At 38.0% G+C, this 15,000-nt stretch overlaps 1 protein-coding gene across 23 annotated transcripts in view; it reads right to left on the bottom strand.

Annotated features, from left to right (window-relative positions):
* The window catches only part of LOC118439652 (uncharacterized), a 112,971-nt gene that overhangs the window by 42,883 nt on the left and 55,088 nt on the right, over positions 1-15,000 (bottom strand). Inside the window, exons 1-2 of one of the 23 annotated variants that reach the window (XM_035861488.2) lie at positions 7,222-7,478; positions 6,526-6,833 (exon numbers count right to left, since the gene is read on the bottom strand). The exons of the other annotated variants lie outside the window; for them this stretch is intronic. Coding sequence (XP_035717381.2) covers positions 6,526-6,833; positions 7,222-7,463 — 550 coding nt within the window. The 5' untranslated portion in view covers positions 7,464-7,478. Of the gene's footprint in view, positions 1-6,525; positions 6,834-7,221; positions 7,479-15,000 lie in introns of those variants that run through there. 23 annotated transcript variants of the gene reach the window in all.

Raw genomic sequence — 15,000 nt, 5'->3', positions numbered from 1 at the left:
TCAAGATAAGACGGATAATTTTTCTTTTAAAAGATGCTTGTAACATGATTCCCTTTATTTCTTTGCCGTTCACTCTTGAATTTCGATTAAAACTATTTTTTTTTCTTTTTTTTCCCAAAATTTGCAATGCGTTAGAGATGTTTCCTTTTATGCTTGAAAAGCTTGAAAAGTTTCTTCACCCAAGTTTTCGTTTTTAATTAAATGAAACAATGCAATTGTATTTTTTTAAGAGTTAAATAAATAAAAAAATTAAATTAAAGTAAATTAAAGATCCATCACATTACTTCCTTAACTTTGTATACAAGTCTAGTTGGACAGATACACAGGTTCAAATATGACTCGAGAGACTAAAATAAAGGAAGAGAGAGAGAGAGAGGAAGAGAGAGAGAGACTGATAGCAGAGTTTTAACTGTAATAGAATTTCATTACAAGTTCATCCCGAATTACAACTGCCTTCGGAAGTAATATCAGCGATGCAAAGTTGGGGCTGACAGAGAGCAGCTAAACGTACGACGAGCATGCAACGTCTCTTCGTTGCTCTTTCACGATTAATCAGGATGTGTCAAGATAATAGAAGTTTTTTTTTCTTTCTTTTTTTTTTTTTTTTTTTTTTTTTTTTAACAAATCGATGATATAAAACGTGGAACAACAATTTGTTCCGGACACTTGCTTGTAAAACGGGAGAAAAAAAAAAAAAAAAAAAAAGAAAATAAGACGAAAGAAAAGTTTCCTTCGCCGATAATAATTATGCAAATGTCGTTTCCCCCCCCCCTCCTTCCCTCTCTAGTCCCACCCCATCCCCCTCCCATCATGATGTTGAGTCAATTTCAATATTTTAATAAAGCGACGTAATTACGAAAACAGAATGAGGTCGTACGAAGCGTATTCTTTCCATGAAAGAAGAACTACTACTTGGTTGCTCGATCTCTCGAAAGTTGGGCGTGTCCCAGCTGGAATGATACTACGTCTGTATTAAGCGAGAAGGACCTACTAGCGTGCCAAGATGCGAATGGTGAAATTATTTAGAAATGCATTGACTACATACTCCAGAGAGAATATTTCATCTTGTTTTTGATCGACGTCAAAACAACCGATTCAAATCAGTTCGCATTATTCTCTTCCTACGAATAAAGAATCTGATCGATCTTAGATCTTGTAAAGCATTCAACATCCAACCGACAATATACTTATTGTATATTCATCAAAACACAATAAAGAAAAAAAAAGAAAACAGAAAAATTACTTGAATCTGGTTAAATTTGACTAGAATTTTTCATTTAAATTGCCATCGATTGTTTGTTTCTTGCATTGCGTGAAAATCTCTCTCTCTCTCTCTCTCTCTCCCTCTCTCTCTTTTTTTTGACTTTACAAGAAAAGAGTATAGAAGAAAAATAAAAAAAAAAAAAAAAAAGTAAAAAAACAAACAAAACAAAACAAAAATCAAAACACGAGTAAAAAGTGTTGATCGATGCTCTCCAATTTTTTTTTTTCCTTTTTGATTCTTTCTTCCTTTTTTTTTTTAATCGAATCCTAGTAAACGAATACCACCGAGCCTATCACGTTCGACACAGATACGCAGCTATTAAATTTGACTTGCGTACACGTGACTGAAGCGTAATCGATCGTTCCAATGGCCAACGAGACACGTGCACGTCTCTCTGTTCTCTTCCTCTTCCTCGTCCTCCTTCTCATTCTCCTCTTCCTAATCATTATCATCACCATTATCATCATCCATAGAGCTCGCACGATATCGTCTGTTCATGACGCGAGACTAAACTTTACAAGCAACTTTCTAATTTAAGACATTTGATGATAATTATGATGATGATGATGATGATGATGATGATGATGATGATGATGATGATGATGATGATGAGACTCCTCTATCGTGCACGGTCAGACAGCAACATTCTATTCGTTTTGAAATGTTTCCGCCGTTTCGTGATCCTCTTGTAAGTCAACGAACGTTAGTTACGAACGATTATTACTATGAAAACGAACGGTACTACTTCGTTATAATAAAATAAAAGAAAGTAGGGACTAGATGTCGTGCTAACTTCAAACCGTGGGCTTGAAAAAGGAAACAACTTTTCAAACTGTTCCGTGAAATAAAAAGAATCGAGATGAGAGAGAGAGAGAGAGAGAGAGAGAGAGAGAGAGAGAGAGAGAAAGAAAGAGGGAGGGAGAGAGAGAGAGAGAGACAAAAATAAGGAGGAAGAGAAAGGGGTGGAAAGGAAAAGACACTAAATTACGGGATTCGGGATTATAATACGATACGACGAAACTTTTCGTGAGTTTATCGAACAACGAAAAGCTCGATTCTCTTGCTCGTAGAAAATATCAGACTAACTGCCTAAAAGAGACTCAACTTTTTGACGTTGAGCTTGAACTCGAAAACAATGAGAAAGAGAGAGAGAGAGAGAGAGAAAGAGAGATAAAGAGAGATAAAGAGAGATAAAGAGAGTGAGAGAGAGAGAGAAGATTATCATTTGCTTGGATGGTTACAGATTCATGAGCGACAATAAGGACATTAAGCTATGACGGTATAATTGGCACTCGCCGTGCTTGTTTCAATTACTAAAACGATCCTAGTTTTCTCGAGAGAATGTAGACAATACGGTCGGAATGCGACAATGAAGATCCTTTAGCTAAAAGTGGAAAACGAGGAGACGATCCAAGTTTGATATCTTCGAATGGAGTTTCAAGAATATCCGTGCATTCATATAATAGCAATTCGTTGATTTAGAACAATGCAAGGCTCAAATAAAAAAAAAAAAAAAAAAAAAAGAAAAGAAAAAGAAAAAACCGAAAAAAGAGAATAAGAGAACGTAATCGACCTCATGATCTTTCGCTCTTTTCAAATTATTTGTATATATATATATATATATATATATATATATATATATATATATGTATATAATAAAAAAATAAAAAATAAAGTAAAGAAAAAAAAAGAGAGATAAGTATTCATTAATTTTGAATTGATTCATTATTTAAAAAACATTTGAATAATATGAAAAATTTACAAAGTTACATTTCCCTTCGAAGAGAGATGATTGTGTCTGACAGTAATAAAAAAAAAAAAAAAAATAAATAAAGCAACTCGAGCTCACAATAAAGCCATAAAACAACAAACATATCTACGCTCCCATTTTAAATCTAAAGCCTATCGATCAATTATTATTCTCGCGAGTCGTGCATACGACATATACGCATTTTAGGTCGAGATAGTACTAGGAAACGTGAGAACAACGAAATTCGAGATTGGCTCTTGGCAACGAGCTTTGCACTTTCGAGTTCGAGATCCTATTTCTTTTTTCCTTTATTATTTTCTCTTTATCTCTCTATCTCTCTACCTCTATCGCTTTTTACTGAAACGTTAGGACCAGCAGAAGAAAACCGGACGGCTTGGCAGGAATCGGAGACCGAAGTCAGCGATTTGCGTGGTTGGACAGCTTCTTTTTTTTTTTTTTTTTTTAGAGGAGCAAAAAAGTTGAGAGAGAGGGAGAGAGGGGGAGAGAAAGAGAAAAAGAGAGAGAGAGAAAGAGAGAGGGATCTCTCTCGAAACGTAGGAGCCATTGTAACAGCCACGGACAGCTTTTACGAAGCCATTGCTTTCTCTATCGATACACACACCGCAACGATGTATCGACTCGAGGAAAGATGGGTCGAGACCCTCCTTGAGATTCGAGTGACATTATGTCTACGTCCTATCCTCGTAGAAATATTCGAAGGACTACCTTTTTTATTGGAATATCATGCCTGTATTGAGAACTTTCTGTCGAGAGACAAAAAAAGATACAAAAAGAGAAAAAACGAGAAAGAGAGAGAGAGAGAGACAGAGAGAGACAGAGAGAGATAGAGAGTGAGAGACTATCTTTTCGTTGTTCTCTTCCTTATCATCTTGCTATCTACAACTGCGATGACAGCTCCTTCATTTTTTAATATCTCTTGGATTCTCTCTCATTTTTCTGTCCTCGAATCCTCTTCACGTTTATACTCACTTTATTCTTATACTTTCGTTCTTACTTGTCGTTTATCGATAACAAGCATTTTTTATTGCACACGTCTATAGTATGCATGAATTATTACATTATATATATATATATATATATATATATATATATATATATATATGATATATATCACATATATATGTGATAACAAAAGGGTGTACTTAATTGTTTGCTGTCTAGCAAATTTTCATTCGTGAGTAATTTAAATATCCATTATTCCTAACAACAGAGAGAAACAGAGAGAAGGAGTGTGTATGTGTGTGTGTATGTGAGAGAGAGAGAGAGAGAGAGAGAGAGAGAGAGAGAGAGAGAGAGAGAGAGAGGGAGAGGAACAGAGGGAAAGAGTGAGAAGAGGAGTAACGAAAAGCACGAAAAATTGTTTATATTCGATTATCGACCTGAAAAAATAAAAATAAGGTAAGCACGACAAACAGAAAGTTTGTTAGACACGTAAATTGATTTATAAATAATAAAAGAAAAAAAAAAAGGGAAAAGATAAAATAAAAGAGAGGGAGAGAGAGAATAGAATATTTAAAAAAAAAAGAAAAAAAATGAATAAATAAAAATTGCATTCGAATCAATGAAATATTTACATTCTTCCGTACGAATAGTACATATAAGCCTGGAAAAATCCATTCGTTGAAGATTCGATTTGATTCTTTTTATTACCTACGAAGAAGCAAGATACGAGTTTTGTGATGGTACACATTTTATTTTATTCCCCCTCTCCTACGTTTAAAAGTCCAATAGAGAAATAAAGGAGAAAGAAAAAGAAAGAAAAGAAAAAAAAAAAAAAAAAAAAAAGAAAACAAATTCAGATTTTGACATTTTTCAAGAGTTCTATCGTAAATCGATAACCCTTATGATTTATTCTCATAGAAAAATCATAGAAAAAAATATATAATCGAATGATGAACAGTTTACGAGATAGTAGTATACTATATACTGCCGTACAATCGTCGATAAATGTGACCCCAAAAGGAAGATGTTTACCACTAACCAAACCGCATTAGGATCGTGTTGCATAGTAGTGGTCATAATCGACAATTCGACGTAAGTTTGTGAGTGTTCCGCATGAGCGAAATCTCTTCTCAGCTGTGCAAACTGCAACGATATTGCAGAAAATGAGAGAGAAAGATACAGAGAGAGAGAGAGAGAGAGAGAGAGAGAGAGAGAGAGAGAGAGAGAGAGAGAGAGAAGTTAGGAGAGGGAGAAAGAGAAAGCAAACTGCACGCGATGCGTACACAATGGCTTTTCTCTCTCAGCACCTTATACACACTAATACATATGAACACACAGTTTCTCATACTGGCGTAGGACCTACAGAGAGACTACACAACATAGTGTTCACGCCTGCCGACACGTCTCTTCGACAAAACAATTACGTTGATCAACGACAGGCGTTGCCCGTGAAAACCGCTTTGTCCTATTACTACGGAACGCAAGATGTATCGATAACATTGGCTCTTGATCCAACGACGATTTCGCGAACAATTTCAATTCGGTATATACGTCCTTTGTTTCTCACGATTCCGATATCAACGTCGGGGAAAGTTCAATCATTTTACGAGAGAACGATTATCGATCGTAGAAACGTCACGCGGAAACACCTGGTTCTATTTTCAAATGATATCCAACGAATAAACTAGAATAATAATAATAATGTATACACATATCTACAATCCGAATGGCATATTAAATTCTTCAGTTTTAAATACGAGTCGCATACAGTTTTGAAAGAGAAAATAAAAAAAGATAGAAAAAAAAAAAGAAAAAGAAAAGAAAGAAAAGAAAAAAAAATTTCTCTCTAAATACATTTCCACGTACAACTCTCTTTCCTATTTCTTTCTATCGCATCTTAATTGCAATGGTATCGTACAATGCATACGAAAAAAAAGCATATACCAACGGCAGTTGTTAAACTTTAAATCGAACGAAAATCCACGAACAATTAAAAGGATCGCGGTAGCAAAGATTTTGAGTGCTTTCACCGCGTCGAGATCTTGATAGAGGGTTTGCCATAGTTCTCTCTTTCTCTTTTTCTTTTTCTTTCTCTTTCTCTCTCTCTTTTTTTTCGGCTATTTTACGAGGAAGAAAAGCACTTTGAAAGCTTCAGAAACGGTTCTCGGAGTACATCGCAAAAGCACTTGAGTTTTACGTGTGCCACGTAGCTACAGAATGCTGGCTACAGAAGGGTAAACGTACTCGAGGCGAGATATCTCGATTTTTTCGAAAGAAACGCTTGAGATGAGGGAGGGAGAGAGAGAGAGAGAGAGAGAGAGAGAGAGAGAGAGAAATAAAAGAATTAAATATATATATATATATATATATATATATATATATATATATATATATGACACGAGTATATGTGAGAAAAGTTCGTAATCTAGTTGAAAGGAAAAAAGAAAAAAGAAAAAGAAAAGGTAAAAAGAGAAAAGAAAAAAAAAGAAAAGAAAAAACGAGGTTATAAATCGCAGGGGGTGAAGTTTGTTCCTTTTGCATGTTGTACCTTCGTCGCCAGATGTCGAGGAGTTGTCCTCCGAGGTGTCGAATTCGGACTCCGGCTCTGGCGACGAGAGTCCCGATTGTCTGCCGAGTCTCGACCCGGGTCTTCCATATTCGCCGATTTCTCCTCCTCCTCCGACCCCACCGCCATCCCATCCTCCACTTCCTCCACTTCCTCCTCCTCCTCCTCCTCCTCCCCCACTTCCACCTCCTCCGGTGAATCTGCACTCCTCGAGCTGTCGTCTACCGGCGTCCCTCGCCTCGAGTCCAGGCAGCCGTTTGTTGAAGTCCGTCGGCATCGCTGGCCGCTTTCTGAGAAGGTCGTTTTTTACGGGAGCACGTTATGCGCTTTCTTGGATGCAGAAAAAGGAAATGGAAAGAGAGAAAGAGACAGAGAAAGAGAAAAAAAAGAGAGAGAGAGAGAGAGAGAGAGAGAGAAAAAGAAATGGAGAAAGAAGAGGATGGAAACATAATCTAATTGTAGAATGAAAACGTAAAGGTTCGACTGTTAATTAGGCGAACATAACTACAGATATAATCGGATCTACGATCATATATATGTATAATATATAAGTGTGTTAAACTATTGGGTATACTATCGGGTCGGTAACATCGAAATCGATAGCTATCGGTTATTATCGGATCGACAATCGGATTTAGAGGTTGAGAGGTGCGACGAAGGGAGAGCGCATAAACGTACTCCCTAAAGTCACGGAGTTCGACCGGCTGTGTAGTATGCCGCCTTCCGGTAGCAGAGGACTCTCTGCATTCGCATCCGGTACCACGGACATTTCCCAGATCAGTGTTGGCAGGAGTCTTTGCCTCCTTGGCGGGTGATGCTGGCGGAGACGTTGGTGGCGATGGTGAGGGACTTCCCGCACGACCAGAACTGTAGCACACGGCGGCTTTCCGCAGAGTCTCCCTGCACAGCTCGGAAAACATGCTGCCGCCTCCCCCATGGCCGTGGCCCTCGCGGACCACTTACCTCTTTTCAACGCCTCCTCTCTCGCACCGACTTTTCTCTCGTTCGTAAAAAGAAAAAGAAAAAAAAAAGAAAAAAGAAAAAAAAAAGAAGAAAAAACTTATCTTCTCGCACCCGGAAAAAAGCACTGAGGCCGCCCCGACACCGTCCGCTGTTCTTCTACGACTTTCACAACGACATCTTCTCTTTTCCTCTCCTCACGATCACCCCTTATCGAAATACCCTCGATAATATGTCTTAACCCCTTTCAGACGATGAACCCCTGTACAATGTGTACACGTTTCTCAAGCAACGGATCGTCTTTCGAGCAAACAAATAAAATGTAAGATTGTTAAAGATATAGTTTTGTTAACAGTTATATATATATATATATATTATTGTCGGACTTATTAGAATAAAGAACGTTTAACTAATTCAATTGACTAAGATCGAGTCAATCGTTCGAATTAGTTAACACTCGTTAAATTAATTATCAAGAAAGAGAGAGAGAGAGCGAGAGAGAGAGCGAGAGAGAGAGAGAGAGGGAGGGAGAGAGAGAGAGAGAGAGAGAGAGAGAGGGAGAAAGAGAGGGAGAGAGAGAGGGAGAGAGAGCTATGAGAATCGATGAAGGACGTGTTCGTTTTGATATAAAACGTTGAAAAACATTAAACGTATTTGGATGAATGTTTACGATGAGAAAGAAAGAAAAGAAGATCAGAACATGCGAGTCACCGATACAAATCGATGTTAGTTAGCGAGGCCATAATAAAAATGTTTGGCGAGGTTCCAACCGCTTGAAACCGTACGGAAGAGGAAATCGACGAGGATCGCGACATTGTAAACCGCCAGCAGTTACGGATAAGCGACCATGTTATTCCGTTATCAAGGTGCACGATTCACCGCATTCACGGTGTCAACAATCGATCAAAAATGATGCACCGAAGCGACAATCAGAGAAAAATACGTATCTTCTCCTTCCTCTATTGTTTCTTTTTTTTTTGTTTTTTTCTTTTTTTTTCCTTCTCTTTTATTAAAATCACAAAGGCGCGCATCAAACTATGCACATATTCAACGTACGTTTTTCTAGCTATCCATAACCATTATCTTTGCTAAATGTAGGAGAATAATTTTTTCTCGTTTTTTGTTTTTCTTTTTTTTCTTTTTCCTTTCTTTAGCGAACGTGTCCCTTAAAGTTCTTCGATCATTTTACAGATAACAGAGATCTTGTACGTGTATGTAGACAGAGAACTTAAGGGAAGAAATTCTCGAGTAAGACACACTGTAGAAAAGAGGATGAAGATCGAGAGAGAGAGAGAGAGAAAGAAAGAGAGAGAGAGAGAGAGAGAGAGAGAGAGAGAGAGAGAGAATGGACGTGCGACGAGAGCGAATACGAATTAAGGTCGTAGGGATTTAATTATGTATGGAGCAGGAGTTAGCACCAAAAGGGTAGAGAACTAGCCGGAGAAATGCAATTGCACGCGTGTCACGACGTTATAATTGAAGCATCATCCGAACCGTTTCATTAGCTAGAAGGCTACCCTTCGAGTAAAGGACAGAGATAGAGATAGAGATAGAGACAGAGTCAGGGACAGAGAAAGAGACTAAGACAAAATAAAGAAACAAATATGTATATATATACATAGAAATAGAGAGAGAGAGAGAGAAATAAAGAAATAGAGAGAGAAAGAGAGAGAAAGGCAGAGGGAGAATGAAAAAGAAAGAAAAAGAGAGATAAAGAAACAGATATAAAGAGAGAAAAAGAGAGAAGGAAATAAAGGAGAGAGAGAGAGAGAGAGAGAGAAAAGACTGTATTACGTTGCGAGACAGGGCTTCCAAATGAACGAGCCATCCGTATTAACGAGGATAAATCGTGAGAAGGGCTCTCCCTAACCCTATCTCCCTATCTCTATCTCATTTTCTTTCTCCTTCTGTCTTTCTCTAACTCACTCACTTAAACTATCCATTTCGTTCGAAACGAGGGATCGCGTTGTCTCGAGTGACAGGCACTTTGGCGTGCACTTCTCGTCTGGGCCAAGTACGAACGACGTTCGGGCTCTTTACGCGAAGAACGCAAATACGATAAACGCGATGGAGATTCGTGTCACTCGTCGAGCGACGTTAACGGCCGCTTCCGGTGTAATTCCTGAACTGGCCAAATGTCGCTTAGCCGCCATTAATCAACGTTACCACGTTGTGAAAGGGCGCGGCTAATTGAACTTTCGAAGAAGGAACGTATTTTTCCCTCGACTTTAAAATACTTTCGCCGTTTAATGGATTAGGTTCCCTCCTTTTTTTCATACCTCGAATCGACATTGCTTAAGATCCGAACTACTACTACTACTATTACTATTACTACTAGTATTACTACTACTACTATCCCCGTATCTTATCATTCTTAAATATTTTAATATACTTTCTTGTTTTCTTTTTCTTTTCTTCCTTTTTCTCTCTCTTTTTTTTTTTTTTTTTTTTTTTTTTTTATAACTGTTGAGGAATAAACTAAACAATATAATTTTTTAATTATTGCGTAATGATCAATCAAGATGTTCTTTTTTTTTTTGTAACTAAAGAGAATTTGCTATTTGTAGATGAAATTGAAATAAAAGAAAAATAAAAAAGAAGAAAAAAAGAAGAAAAAAAAAAGAAAAACTGGTACATCAAAGTTTAAATAAAATTGGAATATAAATTTCGTGTACGATGGCATTGAAAGAAAGAAAAGAAAAAGAATTTTTTTGAAAAGGAAATAAAGGTTATTGTACTACACCGAGCAATAACTTATAATATCTGAAGTTTCGCATACATACGTAAATGATGTCTGACATATAATATTTACGATGGACGGAAAGAGACGAACAAATAAAGATCCATAATGAGATAAAAATCCAATGAATGAGATATGACTAGAATGAAGAAAAATAAGAAGAAGAAGTAATGCTGAGTAGAACGATGCGTAAGCAGATGCGTCGCTGGTTCATATCTCGATTACGGTATGAATAAGCTCATCGAGCCGAGTAGGTAGGCTCCTTTTACTCGAGATATTCGATTCCAGCTTAGGCTTGAAATTTCCAGCCAGACGTAACAAACGAATCATCGAGCTTCTGTCAGGCTTAGAAATGCCTCACAATAGCTCCCTGTCTTCTCGACATTTGATGCCTATAAGAGCATTCGACTTTTCAAACGCGTAGGTACACGTCATTACACGACGCGTTTTCCATATCCATCCCACATCCATTATTTCATTTCTTTCTTTTTTTAATCTTAGTTCTTTAAGAATATCGAGTAAAATCTTTGAGATAATTTTTCTTTGACTTTTTTTTCCTTTTGAGATTTTTTTATTTGATAAAATAGAAACTTTCGTACTCGTGTACCACGTGTACCATTTTCTCTCCCACATTCCATCCTTATTTCGCATTGTTCAAAGAGAAGATTAAGATAGAAATTCAAATTTATATTTTAAAAACGAGGAAGGTAGGGAAATATTACGAGAAAAGATTCATATATACAATTTAAACGTATACTGTAATTAGAAATGTTTAATTGCGGTTTATCGATGTAATAATAAACTTTATATTTCGATACTAAAGAACCGTGAGGGAGATAGAGATAGAGATAGAGATAGAGATTTTAGGAGCACCTGTATGCCAATCGTAGTATGTCTATTTTTGGCACATTGGCCGAGGACAGTCCCTCGGGCGATTACACGACGCCTACGGAAGCGGAAGGGATAAGAAAATTGTTAGGTCCTTAGGAGTCGAAGGAAAAGAAAAAGAAGGAAAAGAAAAAAAAAAAAAAAAAAAAGAAAAAGAAAAAATCAGAAACTAATTATCTCCGTCGAGATAACTTGATGGCATTTATTCGTACATATAAGAAGAAATCCAATTTTTAAGATCATAATAGAACGACCGGCTTTTAATTTTCACAAATTTGATTCATTTCCAGGATTTTATTTCAAATTGACTTTTTTTTCTTTTTTCTTTATTCTTTTTTTTTTTTACGAATATCATTTATTTGTTTTTAAATTCATCGATCTATTCGTATAAACGTTAATATTCTTTATCCTACATCGTGTATTATATACGCTAACTTATATTCGGTTAGATGATCAAAGACACTACTATACACTTTTGAGAATAAGCCACGAGGCGGTAGGTAAGTACACTAATCCCGATGTAGAGAAACGGCGAATGTCTAAAGTGAACGCGTGTGCATCTCCCTCTCCCCTCCCTCCCTCCCTCCCTCTCCCGACCGCCCGCCCGCCCGACGTTCTCGCGAAAGGATTAAATCTCTGAGCCGAGAACATGGAACATCTTTTATAACTTTGAGAGTATACGTTTCTCGTTTCGTTCCTTAGATTGATTGTAAACTTGGCGCGAATAACCTAAATAGATAAAACAAGAAAGAGAAATAGACAAAGATAGATAGATAGATAGATAGATAGATAGAGAAAGAGAGAAAGAGAGAGAGAGAAAGGAGTGGTTGGGGGAGGAAAGAAAGAAAGAGTTGGCACAGCCAAGGAAGAACTAAGTGCAGTTGCGTGCTCCACGAAGTAAAGTCACCACCAAGCTCGAGCTAATTTACTGCGGCTTATTATTTCACGAGGCACGGTGGAGATGCTATTCTACGTTCACGTTGGAATGTCATTGCTTTATCTTCCCGTTATTCAACGAAATTCCTTTTGAAAGATAAATTATATGATATGTCTCCGGTCTATCCGTATTACGGTGACAGAGAGAAAGTTAACGAGGGAGAAGACGAGAACACCCCAATGCCTGAACTTACTTCGAACTCATCAAAGAGATTCGATTAATCACCCCTATTAACGAGTACCATAAGAACTTATCGAATCAAACGATCTTTTTCTTTAATGATGATTTTATATGATGATGAAAAAAAAAAAGAAAAAAAAAAAGAGAAACAAAATTGCGAGGTAATCGAATCGTTTTGAGATACTTCTCGAAACTAAGGATTCCTGAGTAAGATCCACGTGACTGAAAGACGATCGGAGAATGAAAGAGATGAGAAGAGAGAGAAAGAGAGATAGAGGTAGAGAGAGAGACAGAGAGAGAAAGAGAGAGACACACGCGGAATAAAAATTACTCTAAAAAAAATAGAGAAGAGAAGAGAAGAGAAGAGAAGAATGAACGGTCACTTTTACTCCGGCACTTCGTCAAAGGGAATCACCGGACAGTGTCGTCTTTCCTCTCTCGATAAGAGGAGCAATCGTCACGACGATACCTTATCGAGGAGGAAAATGATCGCACGATCGGACATAACGCGTGACTGTCGCGAAAGTTCGGCCATCGCCGCGAATAAAAGGAGGATCGACGCTCGCCGATCCTGTGTTCGTGTTTTTACGTATATGTATATGTCTAAGTGTGAATGTGAGTGAGAGAGCGCGTATGTGAAGGTGTATATGCCGTATAAGAGAGTTTGCGTGTTGCGCACGAGCGTCTCTGTACTCCGGAGGCCGGCCTACCTCTCAACCGGACGGTATCCAGGCGAGAACTGAGAGGAGAGAAAAGAGAGAAAGTCCGTTCTCGCCGTCGTCGTCGTCGTCGTCGTCGTCGTCGTCGTCGTCGTCGTCGTCGTCGTCGTCGTCGTCGTCGTCGTCGTCGTCGTCGTCGTCGTTGTCGTCGTCGTCGTCGTCGTCGTAATCGTCGTAGTCGTCCGTCGACGTCGACGTCGTCGACTCGCGTCGTCCTCTCGAAATCTGCGCCGCTTCGCTCCAACGTGCGCCGTTCGGTTAGTACGTGCGTACACGTAGTATAACGGAGCTGATGCTGATGGCGATGTGGTGTTGGTGGTGGTGGTGATGGTGGTGGTGGTGGTGGTGGTGGTGGTGGTGGTGGTGGTGGTGGTGCTATTGCCAGTGGTGGGGTACACTAGGAGAACTAGTTGAGGAGGAGTGTTAAGAGGAGGAGAGAGTGCAGGGCCACTGCCATCCTTTTCCAACCCCCTGTTACCCCTTTTGCATCCGCCTCTACATCTCCGCCACCTGGCGGCACTGCCGTCGCATCGATCAGCCACAACTCCGCGCCACCGAGACTACAACCCCTTCCTATCTTTTTCCTACTCCTCCCTACCTCTCTTCATCATCCTACTACTCTTCCTCCTCTTCCCTTCTCTTCTCTTCTCTTTTCTTCTCTTCTCTTGCTACCACCCATAGTCCGTACAGAAATCATCGAGGACTGACCGACGGCAATCTTTGTCCTGTGCCTAACGACATCGCTCTCTCGTTTCTCACTTCTACCGATTTTTTTTTCCTTTTCGATTATCTGCTATCTTCTATCTTCTTCTTTTTCCTTCTCTTTTTTACTTCCTTCCTCTCTCTTTGGGATGAATTTTTCGGCCATCTTTCTTTTCTATTTCACCGTGTCGTCCTCCTTCTTTTCACGAGATGAACTTCGTATTGACTCTCTCCAACGCGTGACCTTCCTCTCAAGGTCGTCGTTTTATTTTTTATCTTTTTTCTTTTTTATTATTATTATTATTATTATTATTATTATTCTTATTATTATTATCGAATTTCGAACGTTTCCAATAGATAACAAGGAGAAGAAAGAATTTCATTTCTGATGCTTTTGGAATAAAGCATAGAGAAGAAGGGAAATAGTACGGTCTGATTCGGTAAGTAACGTTCCACACCTTTCTCGATTACCCTTTACCTTATGTATTAGTGGAACGATAACCTTGAAGACTCTAGTCAACGTGCGCAGCCGCGTGAACCGATTACCACAGAGGTAAAACTTTTACGGACGACAGTACCGCGTGTCGCTTTTCTTGCTGATGATTGACCTGCTCCTTTTTAAGATACCAGGTGTGCCTTTCTTTTGTTCTCTCTCTTTCTTTCTCTCTCTTTCTCTCTCTCTTTTTCTTTTGCTCTCTCTTTTTCTCTTGCTCTCTCTTCTTTTAATTCTTCTTTTTAAAACACCTAGCGGTCTTAAAGTTTCACGTTCGTCTTGGAAAAACAGACAAACAGTTTACCAATGACCTCTGAAAAAGTGATAAGGCTTCGTAATCTATTATATTTTGATTGTAACACGAGGGTTAGAAAACGAGATTATCTTTAAACGATAAAGATATAATTGGATTAATTAAGAACCTATAAATAAATAAGTATATATATATATATATATATATATATATATATATATAAATTCTCTAATAAGTTACGTGGAAAAAGGAAAATACGAAAGTACACAGTAAGCGGTAAATTTGCAGGTAGTAGTTTCTCGATCGATCGTATTATACGATTCACACTTTATAGGGTGATACAATCGGAAATTGATCGTTTGAAATTTGTGATGGTTCGTGAACCTTTGAAATGGCCGTTTAGATACAATTTACTATCGCAGTACAGTCCTATAAATCAATCGCTCTTCAAAATTTGATAACATTAGGTAAACATGGTTGGTATCAATAGAAAAAGTGTTTGAAAATTTTGGTCAACCATGCGAATATATATATATATATATATATATATATATATATATATATATATAGAGAGAGAGAGAGAGA

This window comes from Vespa mandarinia, chromosome 2 (genome assembly GCF_050613455.1).
Source record: "Vespa mandarinia isolate Hongniang chromosome 2, ASM5061345v1, whole genome shotgun sequence".
NCBI classification, from domain to species: Eukaryota; Metazoa; Arthropoda; class Insecta; order Hymenoptera; family Vespidae; genus Vespa; species Vespa mandarinia.
The sequence above is the reverse complement of the archived record's forward strand: the minus strand, read 5'-3'. Positions and strand labels throughout refer to the sequence as shown.